Source organism: Panthera uncia, chromosome F2 (genome assembly GCF_023721935.1).
Source record: "Panthera uncia isolate 11264 chromosome F2, Puncia_PCG_1.0, whole genome shotgun sequence".
In the NCBI taxonomy this organism is placed as follows: domain Eukaryota; kingdom Metazoa; phylum Chordata; class Mammalia; order Carnivora; family Felidae; genus Panthera; species Panthera uncia.
The window spans coordinates 75,376,582-75,404,297 of record NC_064812.1 but is presented as its reverse complement, the minus strand read 5'-3'; the positions used below and the strand labels follow the sequence as shown (position 1 = coordinate 75,404,297).

The following is a 27,716-nucleotide window of genomic DNA, read 5'->3' as shown; positions in this document are numbered from 1 at the left end:
AGGTATGCTTTATTTGGTGGTGGGGGGGGGCATTTGATACCTAGATAAAGAATAAAAATGGCAGCCTTTCTTGATTTGGAGAGGAATTCTATGGAATTTGTAGAAGTGACATCTCTGGTTGTTGTAGAGATTTTTGCAAATAATACTATGTGGCATCATAGCTGAGCTCAGCAGGTTAGTTGAGTGTATTTTCAAGTCTCTAACTACATATGAAGTCTACTTTCTGAAGTTATTACAGTAAAAATTACAGGCCTCAGATCCATTTTTTATTTATTAAAAAAATTTCACATAGTCAATTCATTCTGGTTAATAATAATCCAGGTTGACAATTCCTTAGGAAATGCTATACAATATCGCATTATCCTTTGGGTAGGGGAGAGGAGGGTTTATTGATACCCGAGTGTGGGATGGGCTATAAATTCTCTATGAAGGTGTGGCTAATTGTATTATTCATTGTGCTCAATACTTTAGTCTCATTATTCATTGTGCACAGTTTTTTTTAGCTCTTTTGCTAAGGAACTGAGTGCCATTTATACTTAAATTTTGGGTTTTATGTAGGCACTGAATAATACACTCTTTAAGTAGTATTAATCCCTCTACTTATTGCTAACATGGGTGAAACTCATCTATTAGGGATAAACTCAATAGATATCTATTAATGTTTCTATTTTGTAGGCATTAGCTGCCAGTTGTCTGTTAAGCATATGGTAGTACTATTTCACTGTGCTCATTTTACTAAAATGATTTTATTTTGTGTTTGATATGGGTTGCTGAATATGATTTTTGATGGTGTTAGGGAATCTAAGGGTTTTGTTAAATTTTATTTTAAAAAGTTGTAAGTGAAACATTTTTATTTGCAATTTTGGTAAATGTATACCAAAAATAGGAGAACATATTTTAGGTTTATACTCTGAAATGTTAAAGATATTTAATTGATGCCAAGAATATGCAAATGTATGCAACCTGCCTATAAGAATTTGATTGAGTTTAAGAAGCATGAGTACCAAAGTTGTCTTTGGGATGCACATTAAAAATATAACCAGATATCTGGATCTTTGTCTATCTCTATTCTCTTTTGTGCCCTATATCAAGTCAATGCACTAGTTATACAAAGGGAATGCTAAATTAATAACTGTTACTTGATTAGTCTTGACATTTATTTATTTGTTTATTTTTGAGAGACAGAGAGAGAGAGTCTGCATGTAAATGGGGAGGGGCAGAGAGAGAGGAGACAGAGAACTGTCAGCATAGAGCCCAAATGCAGGGCTCGAACTCATGAACCGTGAGAACCAAAAGTCAGGTGCCAAAGTCAGATGCTTGACTGACTGAACCACCTAGGTGCCCTGATTAATCCTGACTTTTAAATAAAGTCTAAAAATGTTTTAGCTTTCATAATGCTATAGTGCCTCTCTTGGAAATACAAAGACAGGAAAATAAATATTGCTGTAACTTTTTACTTGCTTTGTTTGCATTGGTAAGCAGCACTTCGTTAGACTCCAATTTTAGTGCTGGTAAACAAAACAGCAAAACAGAGTCCCACAAAAATCTTTTTTTTTGTTAGAATATTTAGCAATTTCTACTTTATACTTATTAAAATTGCCTAATTAAACTAATTAAAATTAAAATTCTGTGAATCTTGTTATTTTAGTAGGATTATAGATTCTCTTTTTAAAAATTTTTATTTAAAGTTGATTCATTTATTTTTGAGAGAGAGAGAGAGAGAGAGAGAGAAAGAAAGCATACAAGTGGAAGATGGGCAGAGAGAGAGGAGAGAGAGAATCCCAAAAAGTCTCCACACTGCCAGCATGGAGCCCGATAGGGGGCTCAAACTCACAAACCATGAGACCATGACCTGAGCTGAACCAAGAGTTGGATGCCTAACTGACTGAGCCACCCAGACACCCCTAAAGGTTCTCGTTTTAAAAGTAGCTTGTAGAGATGCACCAGATATTACAGTGACTTCGAATTCAAATAACAAATGAATACATAGAAGTGAGAAATCTGCTAATAATATCTTACTATAAAATTTAGAAAATGTGGTATTTTTTATACTAATTATTTTTTTCTTTTCTTTCTTTGCTGCCTCTTCTATTGGATATTTATAACTTCTTTATCTTCTACACTTTGATGTGGGGCATTTTTTACTCTCAAAATCTTGAAAGTGAGCACACATGTGCCTTCAAGCCCAAAGTCCCAGATTTATTCTGTTTCTTCCAACAAAATGCATAATAGTGATTGCTACTCAGACCATTCTTTTGCTTCTGAAAATTACTTGGCCTTAGAAAAAAAAGATTCTCAGAATTTATTGATATATCCTTCTGAGGATGATATTGAGAAATCAATTGTTTTTAATCAAGATGGCACCATGATAGTTGAGATGAAAGTTCGATTTAAGATAAAAGAGGAGGAAACCATAAAATGGACCACTGTCAGTAGAGCTGGTCTTTCTAATAATGATGAAAAGAGTGAAGTAGGCAGTTTTCCAGGAAGAACAGATGATTGTTCCTCTGGTTTAAAGATTGCAGCATGCTCATTGTCTGCAGATGTCTCATCTCTGAGGAAAGGCCATGATCAAGAGGGCAGTTTGGCTGGAGAGATAAACACTCAAACGACAGCTCAAGAGGCTGAAACTTGCACATCTGCTAGTTGGGAGAATGCTGCTATGGACACAGACACCATCCAGGAAACTCAGGATCAAGCGAAGCGTCATTTTTATCGGCCACCTACACCTGGGCCAAGGAGGGTGAGACAAAAGAAATCTGTGAAGGGGCGTGTGACCTTGGTATCTGAAACTGAAGTTCAAGAGGAAATGATTGGACAGTTTTCCTATAGTGAAGAAAGGGAAGACGGGGAAAACAAATCTGAATATCACATGTTTACACATTCCTGCAGTAAAATGTCATCAGTATCTAACAAACCAGTGGTTGTTCATGTAGATAACAATGAGAAGATAGAGGCATCTTTAGAAAGGAAAAAGGAAAGCAGACTGCTCAAGTCAGGTGCAGTACATGCTGATGTTGTAGAAATTACAAGTGAAAAGGTGTTAGAGATGTCTCATGGTAATGGCTTGCCACAGGCTGCATCGGAACATTCAGTTGTGGAGGAAGGTATAGTTAATAGTGTAACATCAGACAACAAAACTAGTATCAAAAACTTAAGACCTTATGGTAACACCAGTGATAGATTCAGTCCTGTTTTAGCAGATACAACTCATTCTTTAAGTAATGACCCTGGAACTGACATAACTATTTTTGAGACCCCAGCTTCAGTAGGGTCCTCCACTGTCACCACAAGAATTGACAGACTAATTAATGAATGTGCTCAGCGTGATTTAACAAAATTTCCAGCAAATGAAAAGCAGATTTCATCATCTGCTGCCAGCAAAAAGAAGATGAAATGTCAGCAACAAGTGATAAACTCCAGGCATCAGGATGGGAAGGTTGCAACCAAAGCAATTCTTAGTAAGAGTAAGAGAATAAACAAAGGAGGTAGAATTGCACAGGAAATCAGATTAAAGGATTCACACAGTTCCCTTAAAAGAGGAATACTTTGTGAGGAAGATCTCCATGCAAGTGATATGGTAATAGAATCAAATTATTCTTGTTCCAAAAGTGATCTCAGTCCTGTGAATCCCAAGAATATCCACGTACAGAATCCTACGAAAGTTCAAGGACTTTTAGCCAAAAGAAAATCCAGACCACTAAATAAAGTAAGTTTAGGAAGACCTGCAAAAAATGAAATTGGTCAAGGAGATAAAGTATTTCCCTATAGTGACTTCAGGTGTTGCAAAAATAGTTTTGGAGATCAAAATTTATTTCATGTGTTTAACTTCCTTGAGCAAAACCCCAATGCTTTTTGTGGACCACAGGCTCAAGCAGAAGTAGCATCTTGGTATTTGAGAGGAATGACAAAGAGAAGTATAGTTTCAAAAGTTAATAATTCACACATAACTTTGAAAACTCAGAAAAAACAAAAAGGAGATAAGTTGAAATTAAGTACTACTATAAGTAAACAACATGTTACAACCAGGGCAAATTCCTTAGCTTCTTTGAAAAAAGCTGTTTCTCCTGAGGATATTAGCCATCATTCAGTTCAAAATTATATACAGAGATGGTTGCAGAACATAAATCCACATCCAACCTCGCAACCTAGAAAATTAACTCCAGTGTGCAAAAAGGAAAGGAGTGTGGTAAGTTGTAACAACAGTAGTTTTGCAGAAACGAATTCCCACTCAAGTTCTGGAAAAGGAAATAATTCTGTTAGGGAAAGTAATAAACACGTAAGTAAAAATGCTGGTTTGGCAGGAAATAATCTAGGTAAAAAAATAGGTAAATCTTTTGACAAAGATACCAGTGAAGAACTTACTGAAGATCTCTGTGACAGCCAGGTTGAATCTCTGAATGATGCTTACTTACTTTCCTTGAATGAAAATTGTGCTATGTCACAGGCAGCTATTGATGATCATAATACTAAAATCCAGGTATGTACTAAAAACTTAGGACCAGAGGTAAGCCTTGTTTACCAAGAAATAAACCTAGCTACAAAAAGACACAGTGTGGAGGCTGCTATTCAAGTAGATCTTGTAGAAGACACTTCCAAAGACCTCTTACCAGTCCTGTTCCTTCGCCAACTGCAAGCTTTACTTCCTAAGACTCAGAATGGAGTTATTCAAATGCCAGGTTCACTTACAGATACTCCCTCTCCTTCCCCAATATCTAAGTCATATACCAATGTCCTTCTAGCTTGGCTTCTGGTGCTAACCTTAAAGGGAAGTATAAATAGCTTCTGCCAAAGTGATACTCACAAGATTACCACCAGAACTTCAGAAATACTTGCATTATTAGAAGTCCTAAAGCATACTGCCATCACAGAGGAAGCTGATGACTTGGAGGCTGCTGTTGCCAGTTTAGCGGAGGCCACCACAAATCACCTTGGACTTGCTGAGAAAGAACAAGATACGGTTCCAATAGGACTTCCTGCAAATTGTTCCACACCCAACATTCAGAGAGTTCCCGAGTGCACTGAGAATGAAAAAACACAGAAACTCTCTTCTATAGATGGAGGCTACTCTGCCAGTGAGGACCATGCCTCTGAAGTCTGTGTTTCAGAGGTGACTTACTCTACGTGTGAGATGTGCACTGGGAATAAGTCTTATCCTCCAAAAGAGGCTTGTAACCTCAGTGACGTTTTTTCACCTATTGATGGCCATACCGTAGATCAGACCTCCGTGAATAAGGCTTGTCTCCTAGGAAAGGTCTGTTCACTTACTCATGCTCTGTCTTCTGATAAGCCTTGTGCTTATGAGGAAAACTGTGTTTATGAAGCAGCTTGCCCAATTGATGAGGCCTACATTCCCCAAAAAGACAATACCAATGACTTTTTAAATTCCAAAGAAAACACATGTACTGATAATTTGGAATTGACTGAAGAATTAGAAAGAGTCGATGAAGTTCAGAAAGACCTAACTATTTTGGCAGACCCTGGGTGTAAACATGGCTTTAATACATTGGTGTCACACCAAAATATCAGCAATTTAAGCCACTGTGGCTTTCCCCTAAATGAAACCAAACCAGAATTTGATGAGGAATGTAGCTCTCTGGCTGAATTTAAAAATTATTTATTGAAGAAATTTCAGGGTCGAAATGCATATGCATCCTCTGATAAGGAAGACTCAAAGACGTCTGAAGAACCAGGCTCAATAACCAATAGCTTGACATCCAGTGAAAGAAGCATTTCAGAATTGGAATCTTTTGAAGAATTAGAAAACCAAGACACTGATATCTTTAACACAAAGATACATGCAGAAGAACAGGCCACTGAAGAATTGATCCAAAAAGAATTCGAGGCTAGTAAAAATTTGGAATTGGTGGAAGTCTCTAGCAGGAACATTACAGAAGAAGAAAAAAGAAGTGGTGTAATTGGTGAGACAGTCAGTAGGAGGCTGGAAACACCACCATCTTTAGTTTTTTGCTATGATTCTAAGCAAAATAGTGAAAAGGAACTCAATGAAGGAGAAACTAAAATGAGAGTAAAAATGATGGTGAGAAGCATGGAAATTGGAAGTTATTCAGAGTCCTCTCTTGATTTTAAAAATTGTTTCACAAGACCAGTGACTTCTGATTGGTCAGACTTTAGACAGGACAGTGAGAATGAGCAGCCATCCAGTCATGGCCCCAATGGCAGTTGTGAGGAGATTGCCCAAGAGAAAGAATACAATAAAGGGTTTGTTAAAAGAACAATTGAAAAACTTTATGCTAAAGGGGAGATTATTAAACCATCTTTTTTTCCTGGGTCTACACACAGATCTCAGGTTTGTCCTTATAATTCTATGGAATTTCAGTGTGCTAGGAAAGTAGGTCTTTATGATTCTGAAGGTCAGTCATTTGGGTCTTCTGAACAGGTATCTAGCATTTCATCTGTGTTGCAGAAATTTCCAGAAGAAGGCCAACATAAATGTGACTTTAATGGTGTGAGGGCCAATTATCATGGGGGAGACATTGTAGGACGTGGTACAAAACAAAATGATCATCACAGACTTGTCAGAGATCTGGAGGAAGGAGTACTGATTGATAAAGGCAAGTGGCTTCTGAAAGAAAATCATTTGTTGAGAGTATCATCTCCTGAAAATTCTGGCTTATGTGGCAATGGAGACACCACATCAGTGGATACTCTACTTAATAACAGCACTGATGTACCATATTCACATTTTGGAAATTTGGCCCCAGGACCAAACATGGCTGAGCTATCCTCTTCAGAATTGGAGGAACTGACTCAACCCCTTGAACTGAAATGCAGTTATTTTAACATGCCTCATTGTAGTGACTCTGAGCCTTTTTGTGAGGATTTGCTAGATGTTCAAAATAGAACTTGTGCCAAGGAGAGAAAGCCCAATGATCATGCAGAGGAGAAAGCTAGTCATAAGTCAGAAAGAGTATGTACATCAGTCACTCAGGTCTTCACGTCAGCTGGTAGCAAAGTCCATCCTGTCTCTGATGATACTATTAAAAACCAACCATTGCCTGGTAATGTAATTCATGGTGCACTTCAGGAAGGGGACTCTCTGGATAAACTCTATGCTCTTTGTGGTCAGCATTGCCCAATACTAACTGTTACCATACAACCTATAAATGAAGAAGACCGAGGATTTGCATATTGCAAAGATTCTGATATTGAAAATTTCCTGGGTCTCCATTTGTGGATGAAAATACACCCATATTTGCTACAGTCGAACAAAACCGTGTTTAGAGATAAGAACGATAAAGCAAGTGGTAGAAAAGCATTTATTGATAATGCCATTGATGATACCTTTAATCGGTTTTATTTTAATAATACATTTGACTTGATGGATAAAAGGAAATTAAGAAAATTAAAAAGAATTAGCTCCTTGGACTTAGAGGAAGAAAATAATTTAAAGAAATTTCAATTATATTTAAAGAAAACGTTTTGCGTGAACTTCTTGCACCCATCATTGTTGGTTGTAGATATTGTGAATTCAAATACACAGGACCCCAGCAGTCAGACGAATGAGATCTTTCAAGTAGTTGATGAGAATAACAACTTATTAAATAACAGATTCCAGAACTCAAGAACAAATCTCAACCAAGTAGTAAGAGAAAATATCAACTATCATTTCTTTGAAATGCGTGGTCAAGCCTGCCTATTTTACAAAGTTGAGACACCTTTAAGTATTAGCAACAGGAATATATTAGAAATATTTTATGTATTTGAGGATGAAGACCTTTTCATTTGGGAAGAGGAAAACCAATTTGACTGATCTTGAAAGCACTGATGAACAAGAAAATTTATAATTTCAATATCAGCGCCGCCTTTTTAAATCAGTGCATCTTCCCCCTCATAATATGATGAAACACAAGGGATGGATATAGGCTAGATAACCTCTAAAAATTTCCCCCTTCTTTAAAATGAGCTTGCTCTAGAAAGCTTGCACTTGGATAATCTTGTTTGACTTTAAGTATTCCACTGTTCTTTATTTTTCCAAAAATAACAGACTCAGTTTTTATTGTTATTTTTGAATTTTCTGTGTGTGTTTTCCCTGAGTGTACATAATTTCCTGTAACTGTGGGTTTTCTTCTAGGACATCACAAATGTCCTAAGGACAGGAATTATATCTTTTTTCTCTGTTTATATTGTCAGGTTTTTTTTTGGTAAAATGTATATTGGTGAATAAAATATATTGGTGAATAAATGGAATAGACTTAGCCTCAAATGTACTTCCTTTATTAATTTTAACTACTGATTTAATAAAGGTATGATTGTAAGGTTTATACAACATTCTTGTAAGTTTCTTGTGCCAATGTCTTGAATCTAATTTCCTGGGAACATCTACCTAATGAACTTGTGAGCATTTCACTGGGGCAGAATTAATCGCTTGTTCTCATGATGAGAAAAAGATTCTTTACTACTATGCTTCTTCTCTATTACTTTGCCTAGAAATTATAATATATATATTTTTTAATGTTTTTATTTATTTTTGAGGCAGAGAGAGGCAGAGCATGAGCAGGGGAGGGGCAGAGAGAGAGGGAGACACAGAATCGGAAGCAGGCTCCAGGACCGTGAGATCATGACCTGAGCCGAAGTCAGATGCTCAACCAACTGAGCCACCCAGGCGCCCTGAAATTATAATCTTTTATACATTAGTAAAATGTCAAGAAATCCAAGTAAATCAGAAAAAAAAAAAACAAGGAAAAACTTAAAGTATGCTCTGTGAAGAAAAATTAAAGGAGCTGGAATGATTTTAACTTGGAAAAGAAAAGAAAAAGGTGACTTTAAAATTCTCAGCATTGAAGAACTGCTGTGAAGAATTTGACATGTTTTTTTTTTTATGTCGAGCTGCATAAATAAGAAATTTAATTAGGATATGAATAAAAACATGTCTAGAAGGATAAATAAATTTGATTAGACTATAAATTGCTTGTTTTGAATACATGGGGTATTTTGCCTGGGATTTATCCAGGGAACCTTTTAAGTAAAATTCCTTACACCTAATGATTATATGATGGTATAGAAACAAGTCTTATAAATCATTGGAGTCTATGTTTCTTGTCTGAAACTGACTCAGAGTAGAACAATTAATGTTTTTTGGAGCCACATATGGAGGTGCTAAAATAAATTTGGCATTGAGTAATTAAAGGTAACTAATTACATAAAAAAAATCAGTTCAGCGTGAGTCATAAATCCATAAAAAATATGAGTTGCTATTTATTTCACCAGATAAAGACTGCCTCTACATAGAGTATGCTTTTTTTACATTAAGTGATAATGCTTTTCCCACTGAAAAGTGGAAGCTGTGGTGTTACCTTAGCTTCTGTAATGACCAATGAGAATTTTGTTGACATAAAAGGGCTGAAATTGTGGAGAAATAATAGGGGAGAAGAATTCATTTTGTGCGTACTTTATAGTAGTGTCTGAGGTAGTCTTACAGATGTATTAAATGTGATCCTTCCTCATAAAGACTGTGAGTTTGGCTTTGCTATTCCCTTTTTATAGGTGAGAGAATCTAGAGCAGGCAGGTAAAGTATTTTCATCCGTGGTGCACAGTGTCATGCCAGAATTTGAACCCAGACCTTTGTGCTTGAAAATCTGCTACTTTTACTACACCTTTGTTCTTTTTATATGAGGAAAGAGTTGTAAAATGTTTAAAAAATTATTTACTGCTCTCCCCAAAGAAGAGAGAGAAGGAAATTATTTTTCTTTTTAATTCGGAAAGAGAATGATATTTAGATGTATCAAGGAAATTGGGGAAATCGCAATAGCTGGGAACTTTTGGGAAGATATGGCATGTAGCATATGATTTTTAGCGGTTTTACTACATACGTTACGTTACTGTAATGACACTACCGGCTGGGCCCAGATGATATTGGGAAAAAGAAGTTGAGAGTGACATACATGAATTGGTAATGCACGACTGGGTAACGTTCTTATTTAAGATAAATGGGCTGATATGCATTGATTCTGAGATTTGGAATCGCATCTTATATCATGTTTCTCTCCCAGTTCTAGCCTGTTGCGTGGAACGTGGTAAGCACCTGGTAAATGTGTGTGGGATGGTTACAAATGCTTTTTCTTTACCCCTTATCTTCAGATCCACACATGTAGGGAGATATGCAAAGAGGCTGAGGGATAGAACTGAGTTGCTTGTATTTTATGAAGCAATATTAAGTCATTCAAAAGGTCCGTGAAAGTGATTTTTTTCTTTTAACATTCAAATGATTAAACTTTTTTTTCACGAGACTTGCATTGAGAGGTAGAAGACTGAATGAAGCTTCGGAAGAAATTTAAGAATGTTACGCCGTTTTGGCTTTTGCTTTAAAAATGAAGTGCTAGCCTATTGTGTTTGGGAGAATACAGCCGAGTTCAGTCTTGGAATCCAGGTGGAACGGTGTAGTTATTGTTTATGCCCACAAGATGTCAGCTGTGCTATGCTTTGCCAGCAGCTCCGCTGCAGCACTCAGGAGGAGGCTTGCGAGGCCAAAGGGAGTGCATCCAAGACTGGGCCACTCTCTGGGCAGTTTGCTTCTGCTCCAAAGGAAACTGAGGATCCATTTGTACAACTCCCCTCCCACACAAGTCTTAAACCCAGAGGGCATATCAAGAATCGGAATTAGAGGAAACGTTCTGTTAGTAGCAAGGAGCTGAAGTTCAAAAGTAGAGGCGATATTAAAAATGCAAGCTGTCCAAGAATCCTCAGAGTTGATCCCAAGGAAAGGTGAATTTTGAGAGAGTGGGGACAGCCCCAAATCCGAACTCAAGTTGAAACTAAGTTAATGAGTCATTGGTTCAGTGATTTCTACATGAAGTTTTCAGATATCTTAATCTTTCAGTGACATAAAGCACATGTCCCGTTTTCAGGGTTTATATTGAGGTTTCAAAGCCATGTTTCATGTTTGTGACACTCATTTTGTTAGTTTTCTCATCTGTAAAATGGGACCACCACTTTAAAGGTTTTATGACGTAGCTACCTTACAAGATTGTTGTGAGAAGATCACTTCAGGGGATGCTTGTAAAAACGTTACAGTGTGCTCAATACATTTTAGCTGGTTTGTTTTTTATTTACAATTTAAATTTTGTTCCCCTTTTAAAAAATTGAGGTATAGTTAACACACAATGAGTTTCAGGCACACAACGTAGTGACTTGACAACTCTATATGCTGTGCTCTCTAAAAGTTGTAGCTACCATCTGTCACCATGTAACACTATTACAATACCACCAACTGTATTCCCTGTGCTGTACCTTTTATCCCTGTGACTTACTCATTCCAGAACTGGAAGCCTGGACCTACCGCTCCCATCCCATTTTGCCCCTCCCCCTCCCCCCTGCCCTCTGGCAACCACCAGTTTTTTTGTGTGTTTATGGGTCTGTTTCTGCTGTTTTGGCTTGTTTTGTTTTTTAGATTCTACATATAAATGAAACCATACGGTATTTGTTTTTCCCTAACTAACTTATTTCACTCAGTGTAGCGCCTCCCAGGTACATCCACGTTGTTGCACATGGCAAGGTCTCGTTCTTTTTTATGGCTGAATAGTATTCTGTGCATGTGTATACCACTCCTTTATCCATTCATCTGTTGTTGGACATTTGGATTATTTCTGTATCTTGACTATTGTAAATAATGCTGCAATAGACATAGGGGTGCATATATCTTTTTGAATTACTGTTTTTGTTTCCTTTGGTGGCATTACTGGGTCATATGGTATTTCTATTTTTAATTTTTTTGAGAACCTCTGTAATGTTTTCCACAGCAGCTGCACCAATTGACATCTCCACCAGTAGATGGAGGTTCCCTTTTCGCCACGTTCCCTTCGCCACTCGAAGGTTCCCTTTTCGCCACGTCCTTGCTAAAACTTACTTCTTATTTTCTTAATACTAGCCATTCTGACAGGCACGAGGTGATGTTTCATTGTGGTTTTAATTTGCATTTCTGTGATGATTAGTGATGTTGAATATCTTTCAAGTATCTGTTGGTCATCTTTGGAAAAATAACTATTAAGGTTCTCTGCCCATTTTTAATCAGATTATTTATTTTTTTGGTGTTGAGTTGTAAGTTCTTTATATGTTTTGGATATTAACCCCTCATTAGATATATCATTTGCAAGTATCTCCTTCAATTCACTGCATTGCCTTTTTTTGTTGTGTTGATGGTTTCCTTTGCTGTGCAAAACCTTTTTATTTTGGTATGGTCCCAATAGTTTTTTGCTGCTGTTTCCTTTGCCTGAGAAGACATAGCTAGAAAAATGTTGGTAACAGCGATGTCCAAGAGATGAATGCCTTTTTTTGGTTGTTGTTTTGTTTTAAAGGAATTTTATGGTTGCAGGTCTCACGTTTAGGTCTTTAATACATTTTTAGTTTATTGCTATGTATTGTATAAGAAAGTGGTTTAGTTCCATCCCTTTGTATGTAGCTCTCCAATTTTCTAACACCATTTATTTAAGACTGTCTTTTCCCGATGGTATATTATTGCCTCCTTTGTTGTAGATTAATTGATCATATAGATGTGGGTTTATTTCTGCCCTCTCTATTCTGTTGTACTGATCTATGTGTCTGTTTTTGTGTCAGTACCATACTGTTCTGATTACTGTAGCTTGTAGTATATCTTGAAATCTGGAATTGAGATACTTCCAACGTTGTTCTTCTTTCTCAAGATTGCTTTGGTTATTTGAGGTCTTTTGTAGTTCCATACAAATTTTAGTCTTGTTCTCGTTCTGTGAAAAATGCTGTTGGTATTTTGATCGGGATTGCATTGAATCTATAGATTGCTTTCAGTAGCATGGACATTTTAACAATATTAATTCTTCCAATCCATGAGGATGGAGTATCTTTCCATTTGTTTTCTTTCATTTCTGTGTTCAGTGTTCTATACTTTTCAAAGAATAGGTCTTTCAGCTCCTTGGTTAAATTTATTCTTAGGTTTTTTTTTTTTTTTTTTTTTGGTACAGTTGTAAATGAGATTGTTTTCTTGATTTCTCCTTCTGCTACTTTGTTACTAGTGTATAGAAATGCAACGGATTTTTGTATATTAGTTTTGTATTTTGAAACTTCAGTGAATTCATTCACCATTTCAATAGTTTTTTGTTGGAGACTGGGGTATTCTAAATATAGTATCATGTCATCTGCAAATAGTTACAGTTTTACCTATTATTTACTTATTTGGATATCTTTTATTTCTTTTTCTTGTCTGACTGCTGCAGCTAGAACTTTCAGTACTATGTTGAATAAAAGTGGTGCGAGTGGACTTTATTGTCTTATTCCTGATCTTAGAGGAAAAAATTTCATGTTTACACCATTGATTATGATGTTAGCTGTGGGTTTGTCATATGTGGTCTTTATTATGTTGAGGTATGTTCCCTCTAAACCCACTTTGTTGAGAGCTTTTTTAAAATTAAAAAAATTTTTTTTAACATTTATTCATTTTTGAAACTGAGGAGACAGAGCATGAGTGGGGGAGGGGCAGAGAGAGTGGGAGACACAGAATCATAAGCAGGCTTCAGGCTCTCAGGTGTCTGCATAGAGCCAGAAGCGGGGCTTGAACTCACGGACTGCGAGATCATGACCTGAGCTTGAAGTCAGATGCCTAACCGACTGAGCCACTCAGGTGCCCTGAGAGTTTTTTTTTTTTTTTTTTTTTTTAATTATGAACAGTTGTTGTATTTTATCAGATATTTTTTACGCATCTATTGAGATGATCAAATGTTATTTTTCTTTCTTTTTGTTAGTGTGATATATTCGTGAATATTGGGCCATTCTTTTATCCCTGGAATAAATCCCATTTGATTGTTGTAAATACTTTTTAAAAATATATTGTTGAATTTGGTTTGCTAATACTTGGTGAGGATTTTTGCATCTACGTTTATCAGAGATACTAGCCTGTAGTTTTTTTTTTTTTTTTTTTTTTTTTTGTAGTGCTTTTGTCTGGCTTTGGTATCAGGATAATGGTGACCTTGTAGAACAAACTGGGAACTTTTTCTCCTCTATCTTTTGGAATAGAAAAGAATAGGTATTAACTATTTTTTAAACGTTTGGTAGACTCTGCCTATGAAACCATCTGGTGCTGGGCTTTGTTGGGAGATTTTTGATTATTGATTCAGTGTCATTACTAGTAATTGGTCCCTTCAAATTTTATATTTCTCTCTGATTTAGTTTTAGGAGATTATACGTTTCTAGTAATTTATCCTTCTAGGTTGTCCAATTTGTTGGCATCTAAGTTTTCATAATATTTTCTTATAATTCTTTGTATTTTTGTGGTGTTGGTTGTTATTTTTCCATTTTTGAGTTTATTTGAGTCTTTTCTCTATGTGTCTGTCTGTTTTTATGATGAATCCAGCTAAAGGTTTATCAATTTTCTTGATCTTTTAAAATAGCCAGCTCTTAGTTTCATTGATTTTTTTTTTTCTGTTATTCTGTTAGTCTCTATTTCATTCAGTTTTGCTTTTATCTTTAGTATTTTTTCCCTCTACTAGATTTGACTATTCTTCTTTTTCTAGCTCCTCTGGTATAAGAGTAGGTTGTTTATTTGATATTTTTCTTGTTTCTTGTGATAAGCCTGTATCACTATAAACTTTTCTTTCAGACCTGCTTTTGCTTTGTCCAAAAGATTTTGGATCATTATCTTTTCATTTTCATTTGTCTCCATGCATTTTTTGGTTTCCTCTTTGATTTTATGGTTGACCCATTATTGTTTAGTTGCATGTTGTTTAGTCTCCATGTATTTGTGTTCTTTTCAGATTTTTTCTTATAATTGATTTCTAGTTTCATGCTATTGTGGTCAGAATAAATGTTTGATATAATTTTAGTATTCTTAATTTTTTGAGACTTGTTTTGTGGCCTAATATGTTATCTATCCTGGTTAATGGTCTGTGCACACTTGAAAAGTTACCAGTGTATTACACGGGTTACAGTGTTACCAGTGTATTCTGCTGGCTTTGGATGGAATGTTCTGTACATATTTGTTAGGCCCATCTGGTTTAATGTGTCATTCAAAGCCACTGTTTCTTTGTTGAATTTCTGTCTGGATGATCTATCCATTGATGTAAGTGGGGGTGTTAAAGTCCCCCATTATGATTTTATTACTGTCAATTTCTCTTTTGATATCTCTTAATGTTTGCTTTATGTGTTTAGGCATTTTGTGTTGGGTACATAGATATTCACAGTTGTTATATCCTCTTGTTCGGTTGATTTATCCTTGTGTAGTGCTCTCTTTGTCTATTGCTACAGTCTTTGTTTTAAACTTCATTTTGTTTAATAAGCATTGCTCCCCCAGGCTTTTTTTGCTTCCGTTTACACAGTACATGTTTTTCTGTCTGTGTGTGTCTTTAGGTCTGAAGTGAGTCTCTCATAGGCAACATATTAGATGAGTTTTTTTTTTTATTTAATCCATTTAGTCACACTATGTCTTTTTAATGGAGCATTTAGTCCATTTAAAGCAATTTGGGGTGCTGGGTAGCTCAGTTGGCTAAGCGTCTGACTCTAGGTTTCGGCTCGGGTCATGGTCTCGTGGTTCGTGGGTTCAAGCCCCCCTTTGGGATCTCGGTTGGCAGCACAGAGACTGCTTGGGATTCTCTGTCTCCCTCTCCCTCTGCTCCTCCCCTGCTGTCTGTCTCTCTCAAAATAAATAAGCATAAAAAAAATTTAATGATGGGTATGTCAAATGGTATTGCTATTTTGTTAGTGTTCTGATTATTTTGTAGTTCTTTCTTTCTTTCTTTCTTTCTTTCTTTCTTTCTTTCTTTTTTCTGTATTCCCTTTGGTTTGATGGCATTGTTTAGTGTTATGTTTGGCTTTCTTTGTCTTTATTTTTTATGTATTATAGGTTTTGATTTGTTGTTACCACTGGGTTCTCATATAACGTCTTATGTGTATAGCAGTCTGTATTAAGTTGAGGTTGCTTAAGTTTGAACACATTCTAAAAGCATTAAGTTTTTATTCCTCCATGTTATTCCTCCATATGTTTTACATCTTTTTATGTATCCCTTGACTGATTTTTTTTTAGATACAATCATAATCGATTATGCTGCTTTTGTATTCTAACCTTCATACTGGTTTTATAAATGATTAATTTACTACATTTACTATAGTTTATATTTACCTGTGGAACTTTTTCTTTTCATAATTTTCTTCTAGTTATGGTCTTTGCTTACCATTGAAAGCATTCCCTTTAACATTTCTTATAAGGCTGGTTTAATGGTGATGAACTCCTTTTAACTTGTTTGTCTTGCCCATTATGAATGGCAGCCTTGCTGGATAGGGTATTTTTGGTTAGAGGTTTCTTCCTTTTAGCACTTAAAATGTATCATGCCACTTCCTGCTGGCCTGCAGAGTTTCTGCTGAAAAATCTGCTGATAACCTTATGGGATTTCCCTGTATGTAACTGTTTCTTTCTTCTTGCCACATTAAACATTTCCTATCATTATTTTTTGTCAGTTTAATTATTACGTATCTTGGTGTGGCCCTCCTTGGGTTCATCTTGTTAGGGGCTTCTGTGCTTCTTGGACTTGGATGACTGTTACCTTTCTTAGATGAGGGAAGTTTTCAGCTATTTCTTCAAATAAGTTTTCTGTCCCTTTGTCTCTTCTCCTTCTGAGGGTCCCATAATGTAAATGTTATTATGCTTGATGATGTCACTGGCCTTCCTTAACCTATTCTAATTTTTTATTATTCTTTTTTCTTTTTGCTGTTCAGCTTAGTTGCTTTCTAAAGCCCTGTCTTCCAGATTACTAATTTATCTTTCTGCATCCTTTAGTCTGCTTTTAATCACCTCTAGTGTACTTTTAAATTTCACTTCTTGAACTCTTCAGGTCTGACTCGTTCTTTCTAGCTCATTGTTGAAGTCCTCATTGAGATCCACTCTTTTCTCAAGTCCAGTGAGTATTTTTATGACAATTACTCTGAATTTTTTCTTAGGCATATTGCTTATCCTTGTTTCATTTAGCTCTTTTGCTGGGATTTTTGTCTTGTTCTTTCATTTGTGACACATTTCTTTGTCTCCTTACTTTGTCTAACTCTGTTTCTGTGTATTGAATAGATCAGCTACATCTGCTCGTCTTGAGAGTAGTGGTCTTGTGTAGAAGAGGTCATGACTTATCTGTTAGCACGGTCCTTCCTGGTCTCTAGAATCAGACACTGTTGGTGTCCTGTGTGGGTTGCATGTATGCTACTCTTGTGACTGAGCCACTGGTTGCCTTCAGCCTAACTCAGTTGCAGTGACCCATTTTGCCCACTGTGGGTGCACCGGGCAGGGTCCTCGTGCTGTTGAGAGGCCTGTCTGACGTCACTCTAGGCTCTTTGGTGGATGGGGCCAGCAGTAAGACTAGCTGTCTGCAGTTTGCTTCCCACCTCAGCTGCAGGTGCACCGAAGGACAGGGCTTGCTCTCTTGGCAGCCAGCTAGGAGGCTGGGCTATGAGAACTGCAGGGCTCACTGGTGTCTGGGGTTATCTATCCCCTCCCCATTTTCTTGGTTCCTGCCAGGGATCCTCACGTGGTATGGCTGGGCAGGAGCTGCTTTGGAGGGATGCTGCTAAGGCAGGTAGGTTGGGTGGGGCGGTCCGCAAGGGAACACTGGGGTAGGGCATGTGGTGCTAACAGAGTAGATAGGAGCGTGTTAGCACTGGCTCCCACAAACATCTGGCTACCTAGACTGGGGGTGGGAAAGAGAAATGGCGTCTGGCAGCACTTTTGTTTCTGGAAAAATCTCTTGAAGATCCCTACCCCTCCAGCACATATTCCAAGATTAGTCGGTAAACCTTCACATATACCTCAGGTGATTTTCAAAATGCTGCTTCTTTGCTGTGTCTAAGGCTGAGTTATTTATTATGCTGGATATTTAAAGAGTAGAGACTCAGTTTCCTGTTGTCCTCTAGCTCTTTTGGTATTAAGCTCACTAATTTGTAGAGTTATTGGAGTTAAGCCCTACTGATTTTTATTTATTTATTAAAAAAATTTTATTTATTTATTTATTTATTTATTTATTATTAAAAAAAAATTTTTTTTTAACATTTATTTATTTTTGAGACAGACAGAGACAGAGCATGAACAGGGGAGGGGCAGAGAGAGAGGGAGACACAGAATCTGAAACAGGCTCCAGGCTCTGAGCTGTCAGCATAGAGCCCGATGCGGGGCTCGAACTCACAGACCGTGAGATCATGACCTGAGCCGAAGTCGGACACTTAACCGACTGAGCCACCCAGGCACCCCTAAAAACTTTTTTTTAACGTTTATTTATTTTTGAGAGGCAGAGCACGAGTGGAAGGGCAGAGAGAGAGGGAGACGCGGAATCTGAAGCAGGCTCCAGGCTCTGAGCTGTCAGCACAGAGCCCGACGTGGGGCTCAAACCCACCCCACTGTGAGATCATAACAAGTGACTGAGCCACCCAGGCACCCCTGATTTTTAAAGCTCCCAAAGTTAAGCCCTACTGGTTTTCCAAACCAGATGTTTTGGAGACTGATCTTTCCAGTGCAGGTCCCCAGTGCCTGGGGTGCTTAGTGTGGGGTCTGATCCTTTTGCTTCTCTGTGCTTGCGGCGCCCCTCCTGTTTGTGGATAGTCCTGCCAGGAGTTTAGTTCCCAACTGTGTCTTTGCCCCTCATACCTTTTTTGATATGGCCTTTTCTCCACAACTACCTGTGGAAGGTCTGTTCTGCTACCGGTCATTTTCAGAGTTAGTTGTACAGATAGAGCTGTTATCTTAGTTTGTCCATGGAGCAAGGTGAGCCCAGGATTCTCCTAATTTTTCTTCCCGAACTATCACATGTTAGTTCTTTTTTTCAGAAAAGCCATTAGTGTCCATGACTTTTAAAAATACACTTTAGAAAATTTTATTTCTGAGAGAGTGTGTGTGTGTGTGTGTGTGTGTTTTATCAAATAGCTAGGTGGACCCTGGCTGCTGGCATGCACTACCGTGGCCGCTGGGTCTCACCTTGGTTGCCCAGCAGTGGAGGCTCGTTGTCAGGAGTCAGGCTGAGAGCATGTAGAAGCACAGTGAGCCCGGTGGTGCGGGCCAGTGACAGGAAATTGGGTCGGAATCAGGCCCACAATCGTCAGTGGGTCTGTCTGTTGGCGTGCACCCCGTGGCTGCAGGGTATTCCCACAGGCATGCACGTGGCAGTGGCGGCCATGGTGAGGGTTGGGCTGGTAGCATTCAGGTGCACAGCTGGCACCTCTGGCTAGCCACAGGTGAGCCCCATGGCGCAGGCTGGTGACTAGAAGTCAGACTGAATCTGGGCCTACAGATGGCCGTAGGGGCCTTGGCGGTCAGCGTGCAGTGCCATGGCACCAAGAACTTGCCGTGGGCCTACATGTGGCAGTAGAGCTTGGTGACGAGAGGCAGGCTCTTTGAGTGCAGGTACGTAGCCAGAGATGCTGGCCCTGAGCGTGCGTGGTGGAGGCCAGCCACAAACGTGTAGACTGGCATCTTGCGCTCGCACAGCTTTACAGGCCTGTGCGTTAGCTGCTGGTGTGGATCCCAGTCTTCAGAAGGGACGGGTGGGAGGCAGTGGGGAAGGGATCGGGTGGCTGGTACGTTTAAACACAAGTGCCTGAGGGGCAGAACTAGTGAAATCTGGAGGGGGCCTGTGGGGGCTGTGCTGGCCATTGATCTCTTCAGTGGTGAAAGCTGCTGAGATCCTGTGGGGAGCAGGTCAGTTGAAACCGTGATCGCACTTGGGCCACAAGGCTTATACTGGGAGCCCCTGTTCTTAGTCCTTGTTCCTCGCCATCTCTGTATGTCTCAGCCTTACCAGTCTCTAGGCGGGGTGAAACCAAAGTGGGTCTTTCAGGTGGTGCCCCAAAGGGCTGGGGAGCTGTTTGTTCACCCTGCTCTCCCTTTCCTGGTGAGGGAAATTCTTTGTCGCTGTGGCGTTTCCTATTGGTGCTGGGCTGTGGTGTCCTGGGTGATGAGATGATATAGACCAAATGAAGCTGTATTTTCCTTTTTGGGTGGTTATTTTCAGGTGTTTGGTTCACTCTGTTGCTGAAGTTGCTCAAGTGGATTCCTGAGCTCTCCCAGAGTTGTTTTTGCTTGGATAGCTGTCTAATTGTTGATCTTTGTGGGAGGATGGAGACGGGGTCTCCTACTCCATCATCTTGGCGATGTCTCTCCTGTCAGAGTAATATTGATGGATCGCTGGAATCTATAGACTACTGCATAAATAAGAGTGCTTAAAGCTAAAGGTGAATCAGTATAACCAAATAAATTAGGATGTTAGATTCATGGAGAAACATGACTTGCACATTGCAGGAATTTTATTACATTAAGACTGAAAATGGCTAATAAGAAATAAGTGACATTTAATTCTATATATTCACATAAAGGAGTACACATACACACACACACATACTTATGTGCAAAAAATATCCCATGTATTCTTATGAATGTGGTGTAGAAAATTCAAAGGAATAATTCCACCTCATTTATATGATATTGGGAATACTCACGTTTAAATGTAAGGCAGTGGGAATTCTGTCAAAAAAATAGAATGACTTGGACCAACAGAAAGCTCTGTAGATTGTTATTTCATGGCTTTGCTTACTTTCTCTCTGTTCACTCGTTATTTTACACCGATGTGCATACTGAGCTCTGGCCTATATTTCATTGAACTTATGCTCCCTCTTTCCACCCTTCTGGAAGGTACGATATAGTATAGCACTGTGTGGTTTCAGGCTGCCACTCTATTCCTTCAAAAGGTTATTATTGGAATCAGCCTGATACACCTTGTTGGCGGTCCACCAGGTGTAATTCTAGCATAGGCTTTGACCTGGGCTAAGTTGGGTTAACACAAAGTGTCTAATTGATATGAAGTATGTGGAGTGATATGGAACATCTTGATAGCACTGACTTAACCCTTGAGTGGTCTTGAATGAGATAGGAATGGGATCCTCAGTGACTGCCTAGTTGGCAGGTATCTGCAGACAGCTGGTCCACTAGTTTCTGTAGGGCATTAAGAGCCAAAACCACATAGTAGGCCTGCACTGGCAGATTATCCGGCTCAGTTCTTTGAATGGTGAATCCTTCCTTTTATATTTTTATTTTTTATTAAAGTTATACATGTATAATTAGTTTTGAAAAGTCAGAAGTACAAGGCTCAAGAGATGCCTGGGTGGCTCAGTCGGTTAGGTGTCTGACTTCGGATCAGGTCATGATCTCACAGTCCGTGAGTTCGAGCCCTGCGTCAGGCTCTGTGCTGACAGCTCGGAGCCTGGAGCCTGCTTCTGATTCTGTGTCTCCCTCTCTCTCTGCCCCTCTCTTCTCTCTCTCTCTCTCTCTCTCTGTCTCTTGAAAATAAACATTAAAAAAAAAAAAAGGAAATACAAGCCTCAAAATAAAAAATAATAGACCACTTTTTGACCCTTTACATACCTAATTCCGACTCCATAGAGGCATCTACTTTTTAAAACTTTTAACTCTTTCTTCTGTTATTTATTTCTGAAAATACTGATTTTTTTCAATTTTAGATTTTGTTTATTGATCTCCCACCTTCTACTTCTGTCCCTGTTCCTCCCAATAATGTTATAATTTTTAAAAATCAGGGCACCTGGGTGGCTCAGTTGGTTAAGCATCCAACTTTGGCTCAGGTAATGATCTCTGGTTCGTGGGTTCGAGCCCCGCACTGGGTTCTATACTTATAGCTTAGAGCCTGGAGCCTGGTTCAGATTCTGTGTCTCCCTCTTTCTTTGTCCTTCCCCTGCTCATGCTCTGTCTCTCTCTGTCAAAAATAAATAAACATTTAAAAAAATCACTATTCAGAGTTTTTATTTTAATTGCCATGTAAATATTGTTTCTAAATTGAGCCGCTTTATGTGCTTTGACTGTATTTCCTTTCTTGACTACTTCTTGTTTTCCCTGAAGTTAAAAATTGATTACCACCCATTCATTATAGCCCTTCTCCAGGGCTGTTAATCTGTTATCAACATAGATGTGTGTGTCAGTTCTTTTATTCTATTTTTCCCTCCTTGGGGACATTAGTTGTCTTGGAGGCATTCTTCTTAAAGTTCCTTCGTACCCTACCCCATCTCTTTTCATCCAAAATGGAATGTTTGCTCTCCACACCTATCATTCTAAAGCTTTTCTTCAGCAACATCCTGGGAATCTTTCCCTCTCTATATTGAATGTCCTATTCTTGAAACCCACATCCTACTATTAGTTTAGGTATTAGTTTTGATAGAACAAATTCTCTGATAGTTTATAGGGAAGAATGCATAGAAGATAAAATTTTGGGGGATCTTAAATATATGAAGCTACCTTTTTTCTGTTCTCATATTTTTTTTTTAATTTTTTTTTTCAACGTTTTTTATTTATTTTTGGGACAGAGAGAGACAGAGCATGAACGGGGGAGGGGCAGAGAGAGAGGGAGACACAGAATCGGAAACAGGCTCCAGGCTCCGAGCCATCAGCCCAGAGCCTGACGCGGGGCTCGAACTCACGGACCGCGAGATCGTGACCTGGCTGAAGTCGGACGCTTAACCGACTGCGCCACCCAGGCGCCCCTTTCTGTTCTCATATTTAACTGACAAAAGTGATACAGCATTATAGGTTGGAAATAAGATTTTGAAAGCTTTCTTCATTTGTCTTTATCTTCCAACCCAATGTGAAAAGTGCTAAGCCATTCTCATTTCTGCTTCAATCTATTTGACTCTCTTTCCAAAAAGCTTTTAGGACCTTCTGTTTATTCTGGTATTCTGAAATTTCACAAAGATGCACATTGGTGTAAGTATATTTTTTATTTGCTATACTAAGCATTCAGTACCCCATATTCTTCAGTCCCGGAGATTTGTTTTATAACTGTTTCTTTGTCCTTTCATTTTAGATTTCCCACTATGAATATCATCTGGAGATGATGAATCTCTGAATTAGTCCCTCAATTTTTCTTTCCTGTTTTCCTTTTTTCTCTCTTTTCTAAAAAAAAATCCCGCTTTATTCAGGTATAACTTACATTTAATAAACCCTCCAATTTTGCATATGTTTTAATGGTTTTGACAAATATGCAGTCCTGTAACCAGTACAGTCAAGATCTAGAATATGTACATCACCCCAGAAAGGTTTTTCATGCCCCCTTGCAGTCAGTCTCCTTGGAAACCACTGATTTATTTTCTGTAAGTTTCGTATTTTTTCTAGACTGCTGTGTTAACAGTATCATATGGAATGTAATCTTTGATGTCTGCTTCTATCACTTAGCAAAATGCTTTTGAGATTCATTAATGTTGTTAACCTGAATCAGCAGTTTTTCTTCATTGCTGAGTGTTATGCCATTATATGTTCGTTTATCCATTCACCAGTTAAAGGACATTTATTTGTATTATTTCTAGTTTTTAGCTATTATGAACATAAGTTATGTAAATATTCATATATAAGCCCTTTTACAGGGCATGCTTTTATTTCTCCTAGGTAAATATCTAGAAGTGAAATTGCTAGGTTGTATGTTTAACTTTATCAGAAATTGCCAACTGTTTTCACAAGCGGCTGTACCTTTTCATATCCCCACCAGCAGTGTATGAGAATTCCAGTTGCTCTGTATTCTTCCTTGTACTGGGTATTATCGGTCCTTTCATTTCAGTGTGTGTTTAGTGATGTCTCTTTGTGGTTTTGATTTGCATTTCTCTAGTGACTATTAATGTTTGCCGTTGACCTGTCTTTTGTGGTACAGTGTCTTTTCAACTCTTCTGTTGGGCGCTTGTAGTCCTAGTCGTGTATTCTGGGCACAACATATTCAGATACAGGTTTTACAGATATTTTCTCTCAGTCTATAGCTGGCCTTTTCTTCCTTTTTTTTTTTTTTAAATGGTGAGACTTTCAATAAGCAAAAGTTTTTAATTTTGGTAAAGTTCAGTTATTTTCTTTTTGTGGTTTATGTCTTTCAAACTCTATCTGGGAAACCTCTGCCTGGCCCCAGTCATGGGATTTACTTCTGTGTTTTAGGAATTTTTTAGTTTTAGTTCTTATGTTGGGTCTGTTTGACTCATTTAAAGTTATTTTTTTGCATATGGTAGGAAGTAAGGGGCAGGGCTCATTTTGTTTCATATGGATACCCAATTATTCCATCACCTTTTGTTTAAAAGGGAATACTTTTCCCATTGAAATACTTTGAATTGGAAAGGATAGTCTTTTGTTGAAAATCAGTCAACCATATATATGTGGGAGTATTTTCTGTATTCCCTGTTTTATTTCACTGATCTTTGTTCCTATTTGTATGCCCAAATATACTGCCTTGATTACTATAGCTTCATAGTAAGTTTTGGAACCAGATAGTGTGAGTTTTTCCAACTTTGTTCTCTTTTAAAATGGCTTTGGTTACTCTATGTTCTTTTATTTCTCCCCTCGTCATACTCTGTTCAAACCATAGCTAGAAACCAAAGCCCAGAGTACCTAGCTTGGAATTTTCCCTCACTGCTGACTACAGAGCCATTGAAGTAGGTCTTAGTCCTTGTAGTCCTTGATGAAAATAGAGACCATCGAAGAACTCAGCAGTCAGGTCAACTTAGTGTGCAAAAGAGTGCAACAGAGGACCGTACACAATGATCCTGTCCATTTTTAAAGCAGTCCATTTTTGTCTTTGGCTTTCAAATTGGTATTTTGCTACTTTAGGAGGGAGAAAGCAAAAAGAAAGCCTTTTGTGGCATGATTAAAGAAACAGTTCTTTTCTATTCTATATCTCTTACTACTCAGAAGTTATTTATTTTATGGCTACTTCTGATTTCATACAATCAATCTTCTTCAAACAATAGTAGCTGAGATTAAACACTCTTTGCTTGTTGCTTTGCTTGGAATAAGATTTCCAATGGTTTAATTCCAAATATTTGTGATTTATATTTGGCTAACACCCGCCAATGTAAATTTCCTTATAGACCCTGCTGTCTACAGAACTATGTCCTGAAGGCCGATCCCCTTTCTTTTATGTTTCTTTTTATTGCTGCATATATGAATTGTAATCATTCAGGCTTGTAGATGGGAACAGGCACTATTTCTGTAGTTTTATACTTCAGGATATTAATTTTAATTTGTATAAACATTTGATTCTTTGAAATTTACAAAGCTGATAACAGTATTTGTATGTAATTCTTAAGCAAGTCATTAGCCTAATTCTTTCCAACTTTCTTTTCATTATTGCCTTTTGAAAAAAAGATTTTATTTCTAAGTAATGTCTACACCCAACATGGGGCCTGAACTCACAGCCCCGAGATCAAGAGTCACATGCTCTACCAACTGAGCCAGCCAGGAACCCCTCATTATTTTTAAGAAAGAAATTAAATATGAAGGAATAATATTTTGTTGGAAAAAGTTGAGTTTTAGAAGAGCCACAAACTATTGTAATAGTTAAGCTTTTTGTCCTTTAAGAACCAGTTTTCCTCCTTTGAGAGTGATATTGCCCCCATTGAGAATGCATGGTCTAGTTGATAGAAAAGGTAATTCAGTGACAATTACAGTGGTAATAACTTTCCTTTATTAAGTGACTCTTATGTATCAGACACTGTACCACGTGCTGTACAAAGTTATCTGATATAGTTCTCATAAAAATCAAATGAGTGTATAATTTCCATTTTTTGAATAAAGAAACTGAGACAGAGGAGTTGTTACCTTATCTAAAACTGAGTTTCAGAGTGTAGATCTCAGTATACTTCTGTGACCTCAAAAGTCTCATCCTCTTATTTTCCACCCCTCACAATGATATTATTCAAATTAATTGAAAAGTCATGCTATTTTGTGGCCACAGACACATAATTTACTGTGGCATTTGAAGTTCCAACATACTGACTTCTAGGAATGGTTCTGTCCTTCCTGTTTGACATTGCTGGTAGGTCATCAAAGAATTTTTGGTCTGTGAATCGCTTATAGTTTACTGGGCAGAACAGTTGGCAAGTTGATTGTAAGAAATTCTGGAAGCATAAAAGAATAATTCTAGAGAGGATTTTTGTAACCACAGAAAACCTTATTTTGTCTCTGAAGAATTTAGGCACGATTTCCCTGTATTCTGATGTTCCTAAGGAGCTCTTCATGTATAGTATGCAATTCATCATTTAAAGTTCTATTTTTTCCCTTTTCATATTTGCCCATTTAAAAGGGTGAAAATAGTATGATAGAAATCTAATTGTGTAGGCAAATATAAAATGAAAAGTTAACCTTTCCCCAGGTCCAACTTCTAAAAGCTACTCAAAGAGGTCTTCAATTTTCCCCCTAATTTTAAACGCATATGTCACCATCTGTATCTATATATCTATGATATCCTTTTTATTTGTAAAATTGAGATTACATGTAAAATTGTGCCATGTATTGCTTTAGTCATTCTTTTAAAATCATTGTACTGTGTAGCATTTCATTGCAGCTTTTTTTGTGATTTGTCCTGTGTATTGTAAGCTACGTGGTTTGTCCAAATATTAACTATTCCAAGGAATCTTGAAGAATATCCTTAGTACACATAGTTTGTCATCTTTGTGAGTATATTTGTACAGTAAATTATAGCAGTAAAACTCTTAAATGACAGGGCATGTGTTGTAAATTTTCATACATGTTGCCAAATTGCCCTTCAAAAAGGGTTCAGGAAAGTACACTGATGCCAAACAGTATGAGAAGGCCCACTCTTACGCCACTAGATATTCTAAAACTTAAGATTTATGCCAATCTGATAGGTGAAAAACAGTGTCTTGTTTTGATTTGCCTATCTTTAATTGTAAGGGAGGGTAAGCATATTTTCTGTCTTTGCTGCTTTGTGTGTGTGTGTGTGTGTGTGTGTGTGTGTGTGTTTTAATGAATTACTTATTCATATCGTCCATTTTCCTCTTGTGAAATTCATGTTTAGCTTAGTTTTATTGATTGTATGAGATCTTTGCAAGTGAAAGAAATTAGTTCTTTTTCATCTGTGTGGCTGTTTTCCCAACTTTACCAATTTCAGTATGGCTTTTACAAGTTTTTGTTTATTTGACATTTAAAACAATCAATTGTATTGAGGTATAATTTACATAAACAAAAGGCACACATTTTAAGTCTCCAGTGTAATTTGTTTTGACAGTTGAACTTACTTGTGTAACTGCCACTTCACTCAAGGTCTGGGATAATTACATCATTCCAAATAGTTGCTTCGTGCTCTTTGCAGGTAATTGCACCACTCCTGGCCCCAGAAGAGAATTCATTTGCTTTTTGTCACTGCACCTAAGTTTGTCTTAGAAGCTTTTATGTGGAATCAGATAGTGTATATTCTTTTGTAACCAAGATTCTGATGAGCATAAAGCTTGATATTCACCCAGTTTTTTGTATCCGTATTTTGTGCCTTTTAATTGCAGAATTATATTTACTTATATAACAGAATTCGCTTATGTTGTCACTTTTTGTATTAGTTTCTGAGGGCTAGTGTAACAAATTACAGGAGACAGTGTGGCTTGAAAACGTGAGTTTATTCTTCCACAGTTCTGGATGTTAGAAGTCTGAAATCAGGATGTTGGTGGTCTCATGGTGTCGCTGAGAGCTTTGGGGGAAAAAGTCCTCCTTGCCTGTTCTTAGTTTTTGGTGGCTGCCGGCAGTCCTTGGCATTCTTTCATTTGCAACTGGGTATTTCCAGTCTTTGCCTGGTATTCTTCCCTGTGTCTCTTTGTCTCTTTTCCTGTTTTTATAAAAGCACCAGTTATAATTAACGAAGTCTACCCTACTCAAGTGTGACTTCATCTTGGTTGTATCGGTAATGACTGTTTCCAAATAAGATCACATTCATAGATACCAGATGTA

The 27,716-nt window shown here is 37.7% G+C and overlaps 1 protein-coding gene across 3 annotated transcripts in view; it reads left to right on the top strand.

Moving 5' to 3' along the window:
* The window catches only part of LOC125924858 (oxygen-regulated protein 1-like), a 97,544-nt gene that overhangs the window by 1,924 nt on the left and 67,904 nt on the right, over positions 1 to 27,716 (top strand). The window contains exon 3 of one of the 3 annotated variants that reach the window (XM_049633686.1): positions 2,163 to 7,887. The exons of the other annotated variants lie outside the window; for them this stretch is intronic. Coding sequence (XP_049489643.1) covers positions 2,163 to 7,774 — 5,612 coding nt within the window. The 3' untranslated portion in view covers positions 7,775 to 7,887. Of the gene's footprint in view, positions 1 to 2,162; positions 7,888 to 27,716 lie in introns of those variants that run through there. 3 annotated transcript variants of the gene reach the window in all.